Raw genomic sequence first — 18,380 nt, forward strand, 5'->3', positions numbered from 1 at the left:
TATGTAAAGCCTGTAACTTACCAGATAGTGATACTCTCTCACTGGCTTGTTGCTTGCAACGCTCAGCTCAAAAGGCTTCCCAGCCTAGGAGAAGCACACAATTCATACGGATGAGTACGGAAAAACCATAAGTAACGAGGCTTTAATTGAGGCAAGTTTTGTCTCAGACTGTACCTTTATATCCTGGCTCTTTGTTTTAACCTGCAGATAAGTCTGACTGGGGGAGCTGAACACATCATAAACACCTATGTCAGTCTTACTGCTGAGGAACTCTGCCTGCAAGACAGTGCGAAAAAAACCTCTAAACAAAACAGCAAAATCTGTGGTGTTCATTTATGTGGTACAGCTTACAAGAGCATGGCAGCCTTAGCAGAAGTCCACTTTATGCTATCGGTATCTGGGGTTTTTTCCTTTGATATCATAGTGCAATTATTAAATCCCATTTGAGAGGATCTCTCACTTTCTTTCCAGCTGTAACATGAAGTAACAAAAATAACAATAGGTGACATGTCAGCTGTTGCAGATAGCAGGACAGCACATCACTGATCCCAGCCCAGACAATTTAGTGTGCCAACACTCCAAAGCAACATGTTACAAAGCAGTACCTGAACTCTCAGAGTTTTTGTATCAGACAGGATTGGAAACTCAACATCAATTACTCCATTTTCTGGAACTGTGTAGTTCAGAACATGGACTGTCAGATTTCTCTCCTCTGTTGCCTCATTTTCCAGGTGAGAAAGTGAAGAGTGATGGAAAAGCAGGTCTGACTCTTGTGCAGTGATTGTTACAAGATTCTGCCTCTCCTCAGCTGTCAGCTGGTTGCTATCAGAACGTGACACCTTTAGCTAAACAAAAAGAAACAAAACACTTATCAAACCCATCAAACAGGGTAAAGCTAAAATGCATAACACATAGTATGTAACAATATATTTGCACTCACATCACATGAAGAAAATAATGCATCCTCAGATTTCTCACACATAAATAGCTTTATTTCTGTTCCCTAGTAAGCACTGCAAGTAGGCAAGTCAGGCAAAAACAAAATTATTCATAACTCCAGGGAATAAAAAAAGAGTAAAAGCAAAGTAGATGGAACTGAAAGGAGACATTTTGCATTTCAGCTCTCCCAATTACTCTTCTAGTTGAAAATGTTTGTGTCTCAAGTAAATTATACATATCCTACCTACAGTCTGAATACTTAATTTTATCACTTGCATTTCACCACCACAAGAAAGGGCAACCTAACATTTACATAACGTGGGAAAATGAATCACATGAGCAGAGATGGTGCTGAGTCAGATGTTTTTATGAATTCATCAAATGAGCTGAAGAGTGAAACCAGGCCCAAAATTGACAGCGTGCAACTTCTTCACTCCATCATACATCAATCAGCACTTCAACCTAAAACCTTCATGCCCACATTCAAGCAGATTTTCTTCCAGTAAAATCATTCTTATTCTGCATTATACATGACAAAAAAATCAACTTTTATATTTAAAAGCACTGAACTAATGTTTCCTTTTTCTTTTTCAGCCCATAGATGTCACTGCATTACCACTCCTCCTCAGCCACTATTTCCCTGTTCTCTCTCTGAAGAGTATATGCTCTTCATGTAAGATATCCACTTTTTAGTAACAGCAGCAGCTGTTCATTCACACTTCTTTGGCAGCACAACTGAAACCTTCCTGTCTGCCAGCTACAAGAATTGCCAGATGCTTCAGCTATCTCTCACTTAGTTCATCTTTGGAAGAGGACTAAAAAACAGGTGGATCCAAACTGGGATGCTGGCAAAGAAAATGAAAAGCACAAAAACAAAAAGCTTAAATGATCAGGCTAGCATAAAGCTATGTCTTGAGCCAATCCACTCTGGAAGAGAATATTCAGCCTAAATCACTGCTACTTAGGTTGCATTTCTGTATAGTAAAGGCTCAAGAATTGTAAAATTCACTCCCCTTTTCAAGCAAAACGCAGTGATGCAATATGCAACCTCTGCAAAATGTGGAAATACTGAATGCAGATGAGGGACAGAATGAAGAACGTAAAATATTTCTAGGAGTGGAATGCAGCTGGCATGAAAAAGACAGGACAGAAGGCAGAAATAACAGTTTGGCTTGAAAGCAATGTGGTTTGATGAGTCTTAACTGAATTAAGTAAAAGCTGTTTAAATATACAAATTCACTATATAAAGTATATATTTGTATGTGTGTATGTGTATATACATATATATAGTTAGTTAGTTAGATATACAAATACTATAAAGAGGTTTGAAAGTTAATAATTAATCTGTTGTTTCCAAGCACAGTCAAAAAAAACAGCTAGGGAAAATTTCTCTTCCATAAGAATTGTGATCAACTATACACAAATATATCCTGCCAAGACTACAGCATTCCCTGCCACTTTACCCTTTTCTAGAGCAAATGTCTCCAAGTTTAGTATTTGCTGATATGTATTGTGAAAAAAAGAGAGAATTTGAAAATAAATCTGTAAATTACACTTAAAAATCCAAGGCAATCATTGCTATCTAAGCATAGAGGAGAAGTCACATTTGTTTATCCACAGATGATAACCAAATGAAAGAACTTACAGTAGCTGTGAAGTTCAGAGAAGGCTTTATAACTCTAGTGTAGTCCAGAAATTCAATAAAATAGTCACTTTGCTTTGGAAATATGATGGTACTTGAATTTTGGGAGATTCCTGTTGAATAATTGTATGTGTTTAGACAACATCCATTTAACACATATATTACTTTAGCAGCAATACAATTTACTGCCATGACTTTGAAATAATTCTATCATATTTTTCACCATTTGCACTCCTATCATTCTTCATCCTTCTAGCTGAGCATCAGTACAAAGCTGGTATATAGACTGGTACTGCCTGCCACAATGCAATATAAGATATACAACACAGGGCTCTGCTCACACAGACTATGCCAGAATGATACAAGGAAGAAGCTTATTACATCCCAAATCAGCCAGCTTCACCTTGCTGGGGTTTCTACAGAAAGTCTGTAATGAAACCTAATTCCTGGGACAGGCCTACATTTTGTACAAAAGATTTTTTTTTTCTGACCTGCAAGGTGCAGTGGAACATGAACTCACAAAAAACCCTCAGTCTGCAAATTAGCCCACCTAGAAGAGGCTAGACTGTGGACAAGCAAGGACCAGGGAACTCTTTCTACTAATATGGCTTACAAACACACAACATCAGGTAAGTTTATGATTCAAGTTAAGTTTGTAAAATTCAGGCTAATGCTAGCAATTCTTTATGCCTGCTCTTCTCATCAAAAATGATCAGTCACTGACTTCAAGCTCCTATCAGAATGTGTTTCTTGATTGTTTAATAAATCATTTAGCACAGAACTCTATTCTACAGAGTTAACAGCTGGTTAAACTATTAAATTTCTAGGCAAGCAACATTCAGATAATATATTTGAATGTGGATGGTTTGAGCTGAGATCAGTGCATGATACTTTTCCAGAGCTCCAACCTCTTGCACAGAGCAGTAAGGCACTCTGGATTTCTGTCAGAAGAGCTCCCACAGCCACACACCTGTGAGTGACTCAGTCACCACCGCGATCATTTCGATCGGCTCCATGTAATCGCTGCCACCTTGGTGCCACGACTGCTCCGCATTCAAGTTTTGCAACATCAGCTTGTTACAGGTTACATTCACAGATCCATTTATCTGCAATGCCGGAAAAAATAACTGTTGAGCCAGAAAAGCCAGAAAAGGACACCCTTCTGTCTACTGTAGCTTATTTCTGGTTAAATCCTCTAGCTCTCTCCACAACCAAGTTTTGGAGTGTGAACACCAGAAAATTATGAACACTGACCCTTTATTTTTTTGCCATCAGCAACCATTCTTATTAAATCCAGTAGAAGTTGACTACTTTTTTAGAGGCAACAATGTTTTAGGGAAAAAGTCACTTTTTTTTCCTAATTTCTAGAATTATCCATTTCTACATGGCTAGTGCAGTGGTACCTAAGCTTTACAGGAAAATACAATGAATGAGTTTCTCCCTGAGGAGAGGGGTTTACCCTATTCAGCATCTGAGCTCAGGGTTTCTGTAGACTAAGTGCTGCTGAAGGCATTGAAGTCAGACAGTGGCTGAAGTGAGCAAACATAAAATTACAGTCACTTAATGTACCAAAAATTTAACAGTCCACATCTTAAAAGTAAAATGTCTGATTTTGCAAAGAGAATGCAACCAATCTATCACCTCTTTTAAGCCTTCAGATTGTGTGTCTTTTTAAATTTCATGCTTCAGGTTACAATTAGTGCAGTAGCTCAAACGTAATTGCTGGCAATTAGTAGGCAAAATGCTTTGGTTTCTACCATGCTAGAGCTCCACCCAAACAACTGGAGTGTTCTCCTCCAGCCTTGTGACACTGAGCTCAGTGTGCAGGGGCAGACATTGGGCCAGGGAGCATTCCTGAGCATGGGTCCTCAAGCACCTACGCAGCCCCTGGAAAATCTTTCTACCTGGGTCAGTTGGTACACTCCAAAATAACCTCCAGGCACAAGTAAATGGAGCACAGGTGCCAAGTATCATTCTCAACAAGCAGTCTGAATGTAGAAGCTTTAGGCTGGAAATTAAAGAAAGTTTAATACTCTCCAGCTTGGCGCTCAGGAATGATTCCAAGCATCACTTAACCAACAACAGGATACAGACTGAAACTACTAACTCTTAGTAGTTTATTACTCACCTCCATTGTTGTTGTTATATTTCTCTTGTTTGTCCAGTAAGAAACAGAAAGGCAAGTGATTGTTACAGTTCCCTTTACTGGCTTTCCATATGTGTACCTGAAACACATCAGGCAAAGTCAAACAACACACCACCCTCCAGGACTTGGGTTCCTGAAGAGCTCTCAAGGCACAAGATCCTACTAAAATCTTATTCTCTGGCCTCAGACATGGGCAGAAAACATTTCTACTCCAAAATATGGAGTTTGCCATACTGACACCAGTTTAGCAACACCAAAGCTGGAAGCCTAAAACCTAGAGAAGATACATAGTGCTGCTCTTTCCACTACACAAGCGCTACAAGCCTATTACACTTATTATGGGCTGTATGATGTCCAAAAGTTAACTATACTAAGCTAAAAGCTGAAAGCAATTAGAAGAACAATTCTGTTCTTATTGAACAGAACACTGATGTGTGCATCATAACTAATATGCAGTAGAGTTAAAATGGGATGTGGGAAGTGTAAGTATTTTGCTTACCAAATATTGCCAACCCAAAATGAGATATCTCTAGATATTGGGTCATAATTATTACTACTTATTTAGTAATCACAGTCTCAAGAAATCATTGCAAATAATGTCCAGCTGTGGCAAATCTGAAAACTGTAACATACTCCCTTCTTAGGATGACAATAGCAACCTGCAGCCACTAAGCAGCAATAAAACAAAATTTTGTATAAATGTTTCCAAGTTATACTTAAGAGAAACCACAACATTATCAGATTGAGACAGAGAAGTGAAGGAGGGGAGGAACAACATGAGGACAGACAGGACACCTAAAATCATTCTAGTCCTCAGCAGTAATACATGTAGGTGTGGTAACTTTAAAGTACTTTAAATCATTATGCAGCCACTTAAGTAATATCAAAGCTGAAAAGTAGAAAGAAAGAAAAATCAAACAGCATAGTTACAGGAACAACTCTGATAACACTGTCTGGCATTTAATCAGTCTAAGCAGACTTTATTATTAATTACAATAACAAGCTGCCATTAACCTTGAAATTATACTGCCATTGGGCAGCATCCCTGTACTTAATTTGATCTAATAATACTCCAGAGAAGAAAATGGATTTTATGACATCTATAGGTTGTATAAAGAAGCATTATGTCTCTAAAAAACAGTCATCAGGAATCAAGTAATTCTCTATAAATAATTATGATGTATCAGTAAAACTTTGTCACTGCTGGGATTCAACCTCAGATGGTTCACTGGCGTCTAAGTATGAATTTATTGCAGCAAACAGGGACACTTTCAAACACCTTATGAGTACACCAAATGAAAGGGTCAAGCGATCTGGGGAACACCAAAACAGACTAAGAAATCAAATATTAGCTGGCATATAATGAATTCCAAAAGCAAAGTAGAACGGGGGGAAAAAAATGAGGAAAACTTTTTTTTAATTGCCCCTTAGGAGAGTCACAGAATCATAGAATGGTTTGAGATGGAAGGGATCTTAAGGGTCATATAGTTCTAACCCCCTTGCCATGTACAGAGATGCCACTCACTAGATCAGGTTGCTCAGGGCCCCATCCAAGCTGGCATTGATAGTTTATAATATCAGGTTGCATGCACTCTACAGAAAGAAGTGTTTCCTCGAAGTCCAAACATTTAATTTAAATAGCCTGCTAAACAATGATTTTTGCATTTCACTTGTAAACTGAGTGCTTCTTCAGAAGGTATGTATTTTAAGGCATTAAATAACCCACAAAAAACCCTCTTATTTCGGTCTTCTTGGATGGATCTATGAGGTAGCTCTCTCTGGCTCTCATCTTCAAAAATAAAATTAATTTCTGAGATTAATGCATAGTAATTTTTTGTCTAGATATTTACTCAGCTGAAAAATAAAATATTATTTACACAGGAGTCTACACTGAAGCCCCTTCTGAATTTCTCAAGAGCTTTTCATTCTTTACCTATTTACAGCTATAGGTATTTTGATACAAGAAATCTATGCTTGAAATCTGCAATGCTGATTTATTGGAACAAGGAGGATTTTCACAGAAGTTTGCATAATAATATATAGACACTGTACCTACTGATCTTAACATGGTAAATTGGAGAGTACCATAAAAGAAATATAAGAACAAAAAAAGCATCAAAATACATATTACAAGCAAGACACCTAAGACATTTTCAAATAAGGTAGCTGAAAATGTATAGCTGTAGTCTACAACTATATTTACCAACCAAAAGAACTTACTGGAAGTCTGAAAATCTACTAAATCTTGTTACAACAAAATCCAGCACGTAGAAACAGATACTAACCAACTAACTTTGAATAGATGGGGCTTTATTAACATTGTAATTTTTACTTTAACAATTAGAGAACCACAGTAAGTTTCTTAAGAGTGAAGGTGACAACAATATCAGTGATTTACTTACTTTGCAGAGACAACACCAGTTACATCTTCATCTCTCAAAGAGTAGTATAAGGGTGTTGTTATCAGGACATCAAATTTTGGTAATACTAAAAAAAAATTACAAGAAGCATTAAATTCACAGAAGGAATATTTCTCTTTTTAAGTAAAAGGGTAGAACAGGTAATTTAATAAAGACTATTAGTTTCCTAAATTTCCTAATAAAAGGTAAGATGTATTTTTAACCAAATCACCAGACTACGACTTTTTGTTGAAAGGAGAAAAAAGCCTCATAAAAACAGCCTGCATAGAAGCTTCTAAGTCTGAAATATAAAACATTTAGCTTATTCAGCCCTTACAGAATTCATCAGCAAGCTTCCCAACCAGATAATTTGGGATCATTAAAACTACCAAAGATAAACAGGGCAGCTGATAAGATTTGATTTTTTGTCAGTCTCAGAGAAGCCAAAGATTAGGAAATTTAAATTTCTGTGAGTATTTAAAATGTTCATGCCAGACAAGGGAAGCCAGTATAAATTAATGGAGAATCACTACTGATTTTGGTCACTACTAAATAACACTTACCATATTCCATCACTTTAAATCTTTGATAATGAACTTGGCCCTATTGAAAAAAATTCATATGAGAAAATACATACAATTGTGGTTAGATTAGTAAATTTAACATACCTTCTTGGCCAAATCCCACCCATATTCAAGTTAAACTACAATTTCTGACATGGTGTGATTTTAAATCATGACTCAATCACTATCAGCTCCTCTAGAGACCAGTAGTACATATTTACAGAACAGAAGGAGACAGAAGTTCCTTTGAAGCAGATTCTAAGTATTTATCATGAACAGCTTGTACAGCTTCCAGTCTGCAGACACCTATTTATATATGCCTGGTTTCTGTACTAAAAAACTGAATATTTGAGCTAGCTAGCATAAAACTACCAAGCATAAGTAGTCGCAGTCATCCTTATAAAACATGACTGACATACCAGCACCATCTTTGCTAGCACATCTTTAATTAACTTCTACAAACAAGATGCTCCTACAGAGTCTATCTAGTGGATGAGACTATTTCTAAACCTTGTATAATCTTACGATTCTACGTTTACTCAAAAAGTGGCTGCAGTTTTGTTACAGCCCACAGCCATACTGACTTCAGCAGAGATACCCTTGTGTTGTATCTTCTTGTTTCAGCTATTTGTTACTTAAAATCAAGGAAAGAAATCAAGGAACTACATAATTTGCTGTTAATTGTGTTCTCTTCTATATTCCTATTTTTCTAAATTTTTTACTCATTTCCTCCAAGAGGGAAAAGAAAAATGAATATGGATAATCATTTGTCAGGTGGCATCAAGATGAGTAAGATAGGAATGACTGTTTGTAGCAAGAGAGGATAAGCTGAGAACTCCTATGGTAAAAACCCTAGGACCAGGACATGAAATGGAAACAATTACAAACTTTTGTTACCTGATCAACAACTTTGCAAGTTAAGCACCTCAGACCAAGCCCTTTACATATGTGTATTTACACATCTCCTAACAAAATACTCCTATCAAAGTAAAAATCAGATTGCTGCCGATTTGATGGTCAAGTCACTCATCACCAAAATATTTATATTTATATTTATATTTATATTTATATTTATATTTATATTTATATTTATATTTATATTTATATTTATATTTATATTTATATTTATATTTATATTTATATTTATATTTATATTTGTATTTGTATTTATATTTATATTCCTAAGTTTGAAAATATACATGCAGAATCAGCTATTTTCACAACATTTGTGCGAGTCATAGTATTTGCAAGACAAAATGCTACAGCACTGACATGCATAAATCAGTCCACAATCAGATTTCTATCAGGTAGTCTTAGGAACACGTCTTAGGGAAATGTCCTGCAGTGAATTCACCTCACTTCTTGCTCTCTGTATAGCTTTTCCTTCCAATACTAACTATGAATGTGACCCTTGTCATAAAGCAAACCCTGAACAAAATGTTACCCCAGACAGCATGGTTAAAAAGCATCTCCCTTGAATACAAAATATTGTTTCCCGTCATCTTAGATGTAAAAATAAAATTTTAAAAAGTACAATTAAAAACTAAGGTAACTGTAAGTAGTAGAGTGAGACTAGTACTCCTGGCTGCATCTTCTCTAAAATGACAAGCTTTGTGACAGAAATCAAGCCATGCTTGATAGCTCAGGGAAAGGCAAAGACCTTACTTGGTCATCTTGATGACATGAATACCAAGCCAGCTTTTCCACTAACAAATTTTTTAGCCAAGCTGGTCTGAAGTAGAACAAGTAATAACAGTTCAACCACTCAATCATTTTAGTTCATTAGGGCAAGGCTGTCTCTCTGGCAAATATTGTTCAAATATACTGAAGTGGAAGTTGTTAAACCAGTTTCCAGGAACAGTAGCTTTCGAGACAAGCAGTTAGTCAGTTAGTTATATATGCACAACCCAAGAGAGATTTCTAGAGAGAAATACGCACCACCATGCGTATTTCATTTTTCCCAGAGCAGCTTCATTCTAGTACAGGTTTTGTTTTCCATGCCTTCTCCTGCTTCTTAACTACACTCACCCTTCCAGACTAACAACATTTTGCTCTAAATCAGCATTTCTTAAACTGCAGAACACCTACTGCATTCTGTGCCAATCGCTCAGAGTAAGAAAATTGTGCCAAAAAGAGATCCATAGAAGTGTTCTGGGATGATGAGGATGAGCCTTTCTGCAGGGAAGCCTTAGATGCTGTGTATCCTGACATCCAAGAATCCCTAACTACAGTCTAGATTCTGCTCTGCTGTGCTGAACTCTCCTGTTTTAATTCATTGGGTCTGATCCAATGAAAGTGAGGTCACAGGAGCCATTCCCCAAGATTTTTTTTTCTTCTTTGGCAACTGAAAGTCCCTGAAATCAATCTCGTCTGGGTCCATTTTCTTATTTGTTTCTGACATTGATGTGCATTGCTGTTAGAGCATGGGGAAAGACTCTGGGAGTGGTCCAGGGCTTTGCCCTGGAAAAGCACAGCACTGGCACCAGCTGCACTCCTGGGGCTACCTCATTGTCTCACAGGCCTGTCAGAAGCACTCTTCTGCCTTGGCTGTGAAGCTCAATAAAACAGATTTTTGTCTAGACAGAACTAACAGAAGCACTTCATGATCACTTCCATGCTTTGTTTTCACATGCAAGAAACAAATCCCAAAATGAAATTCTGTTCAATCCAATAGCACAGTATCCAAAAACCAGTCAGAGTCCCACCAGTGTCACCACTATTTACACTAGCAGATCCTGATTGAATATCTGTGCACATTTTCAAACTACTGAATACTCAGGCAATGCCAAAGGCTTTATGTACAGTCTGATTTTGAAGATGTGTGACACATTTTTTAAGCAATTATACATACAACATTAAACTTAACATATCAAATGTGAAATCCATAATTAATCTAGCATAAAACATTACAGAATGTGCTGTGGATACACTGCAACATATATTAAACCTCAAGAGCTAAAAAATTCAACATGTGTAGTATATAATCATTCCCAGTTGATTCTGAAAGTTTGCTTTATAGCTAAACCTTAAAAACAAATGTAATACTCTTAAAAATATTTTGGAAAGCCCTTGTTGCACCTGAAACATTACTACTCTTCGATATTTGATTATAAATTTATACATAACAACTTCCATAAATTAAATTACAAAATACCATTTAACTAGAAACAACTTCTGGTTAGAGGTGCATGCTACAAAAACTCAGCAACTAGAAGTCTTTCAGCAACAGGAAATATAAGATATCCAACTAAAATACAAGGTAGAGACTTGGAAACCAGACCGTAATTACTCTGTCTTGAGTTTTCCTGGAACAGCTGTACTAACACCTGAACTTTTATTAAAAATACTACAGGACGTTTAACAGCAGCAAGCAGCCAAAACCTGATTTAAAACAGGATTCCGAGGAAGCACTTCCAAAAATCAAGACTCAGTACACTTGGAAACTGATCTGTAATCATGAGAAGGGAAACGTTATTTAATCACTTAACAATTCTTTAAAGACAAGAGGGAAACTGAGAAAGAAAGGCTGGCTATTTAACTAGAAAGCCCAGGTCATGGCATCAGAACAGCTAAGTCATGCATAGATGACTTAGTCATCTATGGGTGGGCAGATATGGGCAGTCTGGGTTTGCCATATGAAGATGTTCCTAAAGCCTCAACAGATCCATAAGCTGACTGGATGCCATGCAGAGCCATAGCTGGCAGTGTTAGTTAAGGAGAGGAAAACATATCTGTTAAAAATCCCAGTTATATACTAAGCTTTCCTTAGCAGTAAATCCAAGTTCCCAGTGGACTTTCTTATCAGGAAAAGATTGGCGGATCTATGCAACTTTATATATGACACAATAAAACTTACACCTCCCTTGAACAGCAGATCTGCTGCAGAAGAGAAAGGAATACCCAGCTAATAGCTAGGAATATCCACTAGGAGTGATCCAGTCACTCAGCAGCTTTCACTGAACACCCACTAAATCTCCACTGTATCACCAACACAGAGAGCCCTACACAACTCCATGTTCCAACTGAATCCCACCCCATATGATCTTGTATTTCATAAACTCCCTTGCAACCAAGAGAATAGAGTAGAGTTTCCCACTAGGAAAGTTCTTTTCCTTATTTCTGCAAGGTGTCTTGCAGGTTTCAATAATCCAGTGGTTGACACACTTTCAGAAAAATAAATCTGTGAGACTAGGCAGACCCAATCTAATAGTGTGAATACTGCAGCAGTCACTTGATGTATCATGCATAGGACACCCTGATCCAATGAAGATGCTGTGTAGGCACATGCTATAGAAATAATGCATATTGCTTTGTCATTATACTCAACATGGAATTTGAAAATTAAAGCGAAGCAAGTGTAAACAAAAAAGGGCCTGAAAGAAAACATAAGTATTTCTGTGTGGGACTTGGGGTTGCTGTTCTATTCCCAAAGGATAAGCACTGTAAGAATAGCCATTTTTTTTTCTGGACACCAAGGTCTAAAACCCTTTTTTTCCCTGAAGTATAATACACACTTCTTTTTCTCTCCTATCTTAATTTTCAATTCAAAGAGTTTAAATGTCAAAAGGAATCATTTAGCCTGATGTCCTTTTAACACAAGTTTAGTACCTTTGTATTCAGCTACTCCAGCAATCTGTGTTGTCAGAATGCATTCTCCAAAAAGGCAACCATGAAATAATAGAGAACACCTAGGGAACTGCATCAACCAGGGTAGCCAGGAGTGACACTGTCTTGAGCTGACACCTAAGGCCTTTTTACTATCAGTTCTCAATGGAGTGTGCTGAGAATTTGTCCAGACCCTTTTTGATCCCATCTAAATTTTCAGCATTCACAATAACTGCCAGTGCTGTGCTCTGCAGTTCAGTTATGATGTTTCAGTCATTTTGAAATCACTCTTTACCTCCTCTGCCTGATGCCCTTTAGCCATATGTTGAAACAGACAGGAACAAAACATTCTCTATTTACTTTCTCCTTGTTACTCATGACTTCTGAGACATTCTCCATCTATTTTCCAAGATCATTAACCTACTGTAGCATGGCTAAAATTTAGAATACCATCAACTACACTCTACTAAAGTTTCACTTCACTTGTCTCACAGCTGTTTCATTAGTCCAGATGAATTTACAAGGCATTTTTCTTTCAACTTTACAATTTTTTTTTCTCTTTGGTTTTACTTCAGGAGGGAGTGGCACTCATTCAGATCCTGAAAACAGCTGCCACAATCCTTTCATCAATTATCTCCTAATTTCAGCACTTCTCAAGCCTTTGCAGAAAGCCCAAGCAACAATTCACAAACACTTTTTTGCTTGGCAAATGAGCTGTTGAAGAAGCCCACCACTGCCACCAGCCTGTCTCCATGTCTGAGCCACACTTGCCCAAGTCCTGAAAAACACCTACAATAGCTGTGAGTGGGGATGGCTTCTCAGCTGGATCAGTGAACTGGTCTGGTCTAGGCCAAGAAAAACACTTTTCAGTTTGAGTCACTTCCCCACTGCACTTTAGATCCCAGCCTGACTACAGCTCTACAGCTGCTTTAGCGTGACTGAGAGGCCACTGAACAGCAGGCAGGGGAGGGAAGGAGCGGCAGAGCACAGGGAGGAGTGCAGGAACCACTTCATACATTTTTCCCATCACAGACAACAGCAACAACTCCACACCCACATGACAAAGTGTTTGAAGAATCCAGTCCTGACACTCACTTGAGCACCACCCTCACATGCCTAAGCCTATAGAAATCTATCAGACATATAACTGGTACTGGTAAATGCTACTCCTGAGTAATACATGATCATGTGAGTTTTTCTCCTTTCTACCCATCATCTCCCTCATTATGTAACATTAAGCAGTCCTGTTTATACTTGCTAAATGTCTCTGAAGAGCCACTGCAAGCCAAATAGGAAATGCAGTTCCCAAATTATAGGTATTAAAAAGCAGGCCAAATAACCCGGACACACAGAGTTTTGAACAGCTAAACCTCCAGCTATTTTTGAAACATGTTCCATGGTGTATGAGGAGTGTAACAGCTTGAAGGACTGGCCTGAGAGAGCTACTACCAATAGCAACATGCAACACTGACTGTTCCAGTTTTGTTTTGCAATCATCCTGTATTACTAGTCATCCTTTCTATTTTACAAAGTTATTTTTTCCTCAGTAACTCATCAGTCACTGTGAGTTGCTGAAACACGCCTAAAACTAGGCAAAGATCTGTAAATAGTCTTGGTTCCTCAAGCCTTTAGACACTGACTGGCTGCACAGCATGGTACAATAAATTTCTATGTATTTGTTTGCAAAATAAACGTAGGAGCATTTCACTTAAAAAGAAAAAAACTCTACTCCATGAGATCTTTCTTTATATTAATATTACAACTCCTCACATTTTTAATACCATTTTTATCCTGGAATCAGAACACAGACCTTAGAATAAAGTATGTATGTGGGGTTTTGTATCCTTCCCCACGACACCATGTACTGTTGAAAATCTTGTGAGGTTTGCATAGTATCTTGCCCAATATTTGACACGAGGGAAGGATTTGCTCATCTCATGATCCATGTTTATAACTCATTTCAGCAACATAAACACAATTTTATACACATCTAGCAGAAGAAATAAATCTCTCTGTGATTTGGCAATGTTAATACTCACGTTCACTTCCACCTCTATGGACCAGTCTCCTAGTGGAGGGTTCATTGATAACTGAAATTTTTTTGAAACCACACCCAAATCACCCTCCTCCATCAACCACTGCTGAATCAATTTCTTCCGAGGATCCTAGGAGAAAAGTCAAGCTGCATGTTAAATGTGAGTGGCCTTGCTGGCAAGATTTAGGTAGCAATTCATGCCACCGGTATTTGTCACAAATTTAGAACATGTGACACAATCTAACATCTAACCTGTTCCTGTGGATACTTACTCGGATATATATATTCAGAGTCACTTGGTAAGGTTTGAGATCAGGATAGACAGTGACAATCCTGAAGAGCACATCCTGTCCTGGTTTATACACGGATTTATCAGTCTGGATGAACACAGAGGTGCTCTTTGACACGTACATCAGGCTGGTACGGTTAGAGAAGATGTGCCGGCCATCAGCACGGCCCTCCACCAGTAATTCATAATTCCCAGAAGCACTGTTCAGAGGCAGCTTAAAAAGAAATAGTGACACTCTGTTAGGTATCCAAAATATTCCTGAAGACACTATTATTTTAAAAACATTTGACATAAAGGACTAATATATACCTGAACTTGTCAACTTATGCAAATTTTCAAAAACAGAAAGGGGATTTTATTCATTACTTTAATGTATTATTTCAACAATTACCAGAAAATGTCTTATCAGAAGCACAACAACACATTTCCATCTAATTTTAAGTAGTAATCAGGTTTTAAAGAATATAAGTATCTATGCATTCATATGCAATTCACAGTCTTACACATGCATAGATTGTGCTCTCTTTTTTAAGTTATTTAGAAATTTCTTTGGTTTGATATAATGGGCTAATATTTTTCTTAATCACTTTTTGCTATGAAATTTTCCAAAAATAAAATAAGCAAGATAAGCAGGACAGTTAAAGAATTTTGCACTTGTTTTTTTTACAGTATTTAGCTTTATGTCCTATGGGGTAGAAAAATCAAATACAGAATTTGTTTTTCATAAAGTGAGGTACTCCTTTTCAATATCAACCTCGCTGATTTTGTCTCATTCATAATTAATAATTACAGCACATACTGTGACTCATTTAGAAAGTAAAATAATTATTCTTCCAAAAATATTAAGAAATAAAGGAACATAAATTTTATATGGTTAACTTTTTTTGGATAGACATTGAAAGCTCCTTCAGTGCTGGCAGAAGAGACAGATATCACTGGCAAGGAAATTTAGACCACATAAGGTCAGAGTAATCATGCACAGATTTCTTCTTTCTCTCTTCTTCTCTCTCTCTCTCTCTCTCTGTGTCTTTCCAGTGCACAGAGGAAATCTAGAGCTCATAATTCAGATGCATCACTTCATTTCCTAAAGTTAGCTGGGAGGAATCCCAGTCACAGGGGTTGAAAGGCTTAAAGCAGAGATGCTGCAGCACACCGGAATTTTACTTGAGCAGAGCCTTCACAGACAACCGCGACCCCAGGGACATCCCAGCCCAGATGCTGGCTTCTGCAGCACCAGAATGTCTCTCTGAAGAAGGGAAAGGGCTTTAACACAGCACACAGCTCATTCCAACAAGCAGCCCTGCTGAAAAGCTTAAGAGTCACATGCTTCTGTTTGGAGTTGAAACTGTAAATCTGGAGCAAAACCTCTGAAGTTAAGACAACTAAAGACAGGCTTGCATTTTGCAGCATAACATATGGAACTGAAGCACTCCTCTTTGCAGTGTAATGAAAATTACAGCTGTTAACTCAGCAGGCACAGCACTTCAAAAGTATCCTACCAAGTGCTATAAAGAAAGGCTGTACTGCTGTCAAAGCTCATTTTAACAGCACACACTGAGGCAACAGGGATTCACAAACATGGGAAAATGTCACTGGGTGACAAATGAAGTAGATGCAAATGTCTGCAGAGAATACATTTCCTTCTCTGTGTGTTTACCTATAAAGAGAAATCAACTACAATTCCATCCCTCTCTATTAACTTTCTGGTTTTAAAACAAGCCAGGAAAAAAAAATCAAGCAGGAAAAATAAAAAAGCTCTTTTTCACCTATAAGCACGCCTATGATGACATGGGAAGAAGACATCCCCCCTTTAAAATCTGGATTTATAGAATTAAATTTTAGATGCAAAGTTCCACACTGAAAAGGATTTTGCATTTTCCCCGGCTGCAGGTTTTTGTACACACATTGCCAAGAACATATGATTCACATATTTCAACACCCTCCAAATTCCATGCCAAGTATTCTGCAATATCTTAAATAAGAGGAACAGCCTTAGCTACTGTGTCTGTCAAATACTACCTTATTATTACCTCAAACATTCATTTATGAATATTACTATTTCTTAAAGAAGCTGTAATCCCTAAAAATCAGATAGGATTTGCTACAAGAAGTCCGGGACACATTATAATAATTAAAAATCAAAATGGGGAAAATAACCTTGTTTTGTTTCATCAATGAATTATACTCTTACGGTATTATTTTGCTGCAAGTATTGTCTTCAATTTCATCTTTAAAAATGTAAATCTTCTATAAATGCCATTTAGAGACTTTATCTATTTTCCTGAATCTCTTTCCTATCACAAATAATGATAGGCAGCATGGGTTTCTCCCTAAATTTTTACACCTGTTATAGTTCAAAAGATCTTTCCTTCCAAAACATGGTGACACAACTGCCTTTCTTGATGTAAAGGTCAGAGACAACGAGGTTTGCATTGCCAAGGCAGTGTATTAGGACAGCTGAGGTCCAATGTAACCCACCTTCTGTTTCATGCATTTATGCTACAAGAAACTGCACTAATACAACATTTCCACAATTGCTACAGTAACAGTGACTACCTCAGCCCCACCAACTCCTTCTCTAAAAGGTTGCTTCTCAGCCTAAATATGAGCAAGGCAGCTTTTAATACTAAGTAGTAGGAACTTCCTGTGAAAATATTTTATCTTAGTCAAAACATCCCAAATGAATGGTATTACTATCCCCATTTTGGCAGTCCTAACACAAGAGAGAAAAAGGCCATCTCACGTACTTCTGACTACACCAACCACCATCACCAGTACCTCAACAAAGCAGCTACTGTTTCCTCTGGAAAAGATGAGGCTGAATCCAGAAACTCATTACCCACCTTCTGCTAGCAAATTACACTTTGGACAAAATCTAAGTCTACTGTGGCTACACAAATGAATAGAAAATATTGCAGTTAAAATTAGTCAGTTTTCATCTCTTCAGATAGCAGAGAGAGAGGAAGGAAAATACCCTGCCTAGTTTTAGTGCTCGAACATTTTAAGGCCTGGCCAGATAATATTAAGGAATGTGTTAACTTTTTTTTTAATGAACAGAATTTTCTACATTTGCTAATGTATAGTTCATACAGATGCATTTCAGCCTAGTAATCTGCATAATGTTGAGCTGCTCATTGTCATTGATTATCCATCTATCAAATACTTCCAAACTATTTAATCAGAGACAGTTTATTTGAGATCAGAATTGAAACCCACCAGATTAAGGGATACCCAGACTTATGGATGACTTTGGTAAAATGTTTTTCCTGATACAAATACATAATTCTTTATATTGGGTTTTCAAGATGAATATCCAGGATCATAAATTCAGGATTCATACACAACACACAATTCAAGACACATTTTTGGGTTTTTAATGTACTTTCACTGAATATGCATTTCCAAGCCCTTACAAAGCTTGTATATAAATATATTTTATTTTGGTATTTCTCAATTGTTGCTTTACATGATTTTTTCAGCTGTAATTAGCCTTCATGGTGTATCTAAAATACAGACATCAATCAGTAAAAAAAGACATAAATTAAATTTTTGTGTTCAAGTTCTATGATAGTTTGTGTTGATGCTGGAAATCAGCTCCTGAGTCCTGTATTTGTAATTACTTCTAACAAGTTGCAGAGCATTTGATCTGAAAAAACAACATTTTCTGAGGAAGGAGGGAAGGAAAAAAATACTTACTGCTGGAAGAACAAGAGCCCCAAAGGTACCTGAACAAAAAAGAAGAAATATTACACCATCAGAAAT

The 18,380-nt window shown here is 37.2% G+C and overlaps 1 protein-coding gene across 1 annotated transcript in view; it reads right to left on the reverse strand.

Annotated features, from left to right (window-relative positions):
• CD109 (CD109 molecule) overlaps window positions 1–18,380 on the reverse strand; it is a 71,429-nt gene that overhangs the window by 38,185 nt on the left and 14,864 nt on the right. Inside the window, exons 3-13 of the mRNA XM_030945627.1 lie at window positions 18,315–18,343; window positions 14,602–14,832; window positions 14,334–14,459; window positions 7,690–7,729; window positions 7,130–7,214; window positions 4,710–4,806; window positions 3,552–3,687; window positions 2,585–2,694; window positions 606–845; window positions 175–276; window positions 22–84 (exon numbers count right to left, since the gene is read on the reverse strand). Of these exons, the coding sequence (XP_030801487.1) occupies window positions 22–84; window positions 175–276; window positions 606–845; window positions 2,585–2,694; window positions 3,552–3,687; window positions 4,710–4,806; window positions 7,130–7,214; window positions 7,690–7,729; window positions 14,334–14,459; window positions 14,602–14,832; window positions 18,315–18,343 (1,259 nt within the window). The remainder of the gene's footprint in view (window positions 1–21; window positions 85–174; window positions 277–605; window positions 846–2,584; window positions 2,695–3,551; window positions 3,688–4,709; window positions 4,807–7,129; window positions 7,215–7,689; window positions 7,730–14,333; window positions 14,460–14,601; window positions 14,833–18,314; window positions 18,344–18,380) is intronic.

The sequence above is a fragment of the Camarhynchus parvulus genome, chromosome 3, assembly GCF_901933205.1.
Source record: "Camarhynchus parvulus chromosome 3, STF_HiC, whole genome shotgun sequence".
Lineage (NCBI taxonomy): Eukaryota > Metazoa > Chordata > Aves > Passeriformes > Thraupidae > Camarhynchus > Camarhynchus parvulus.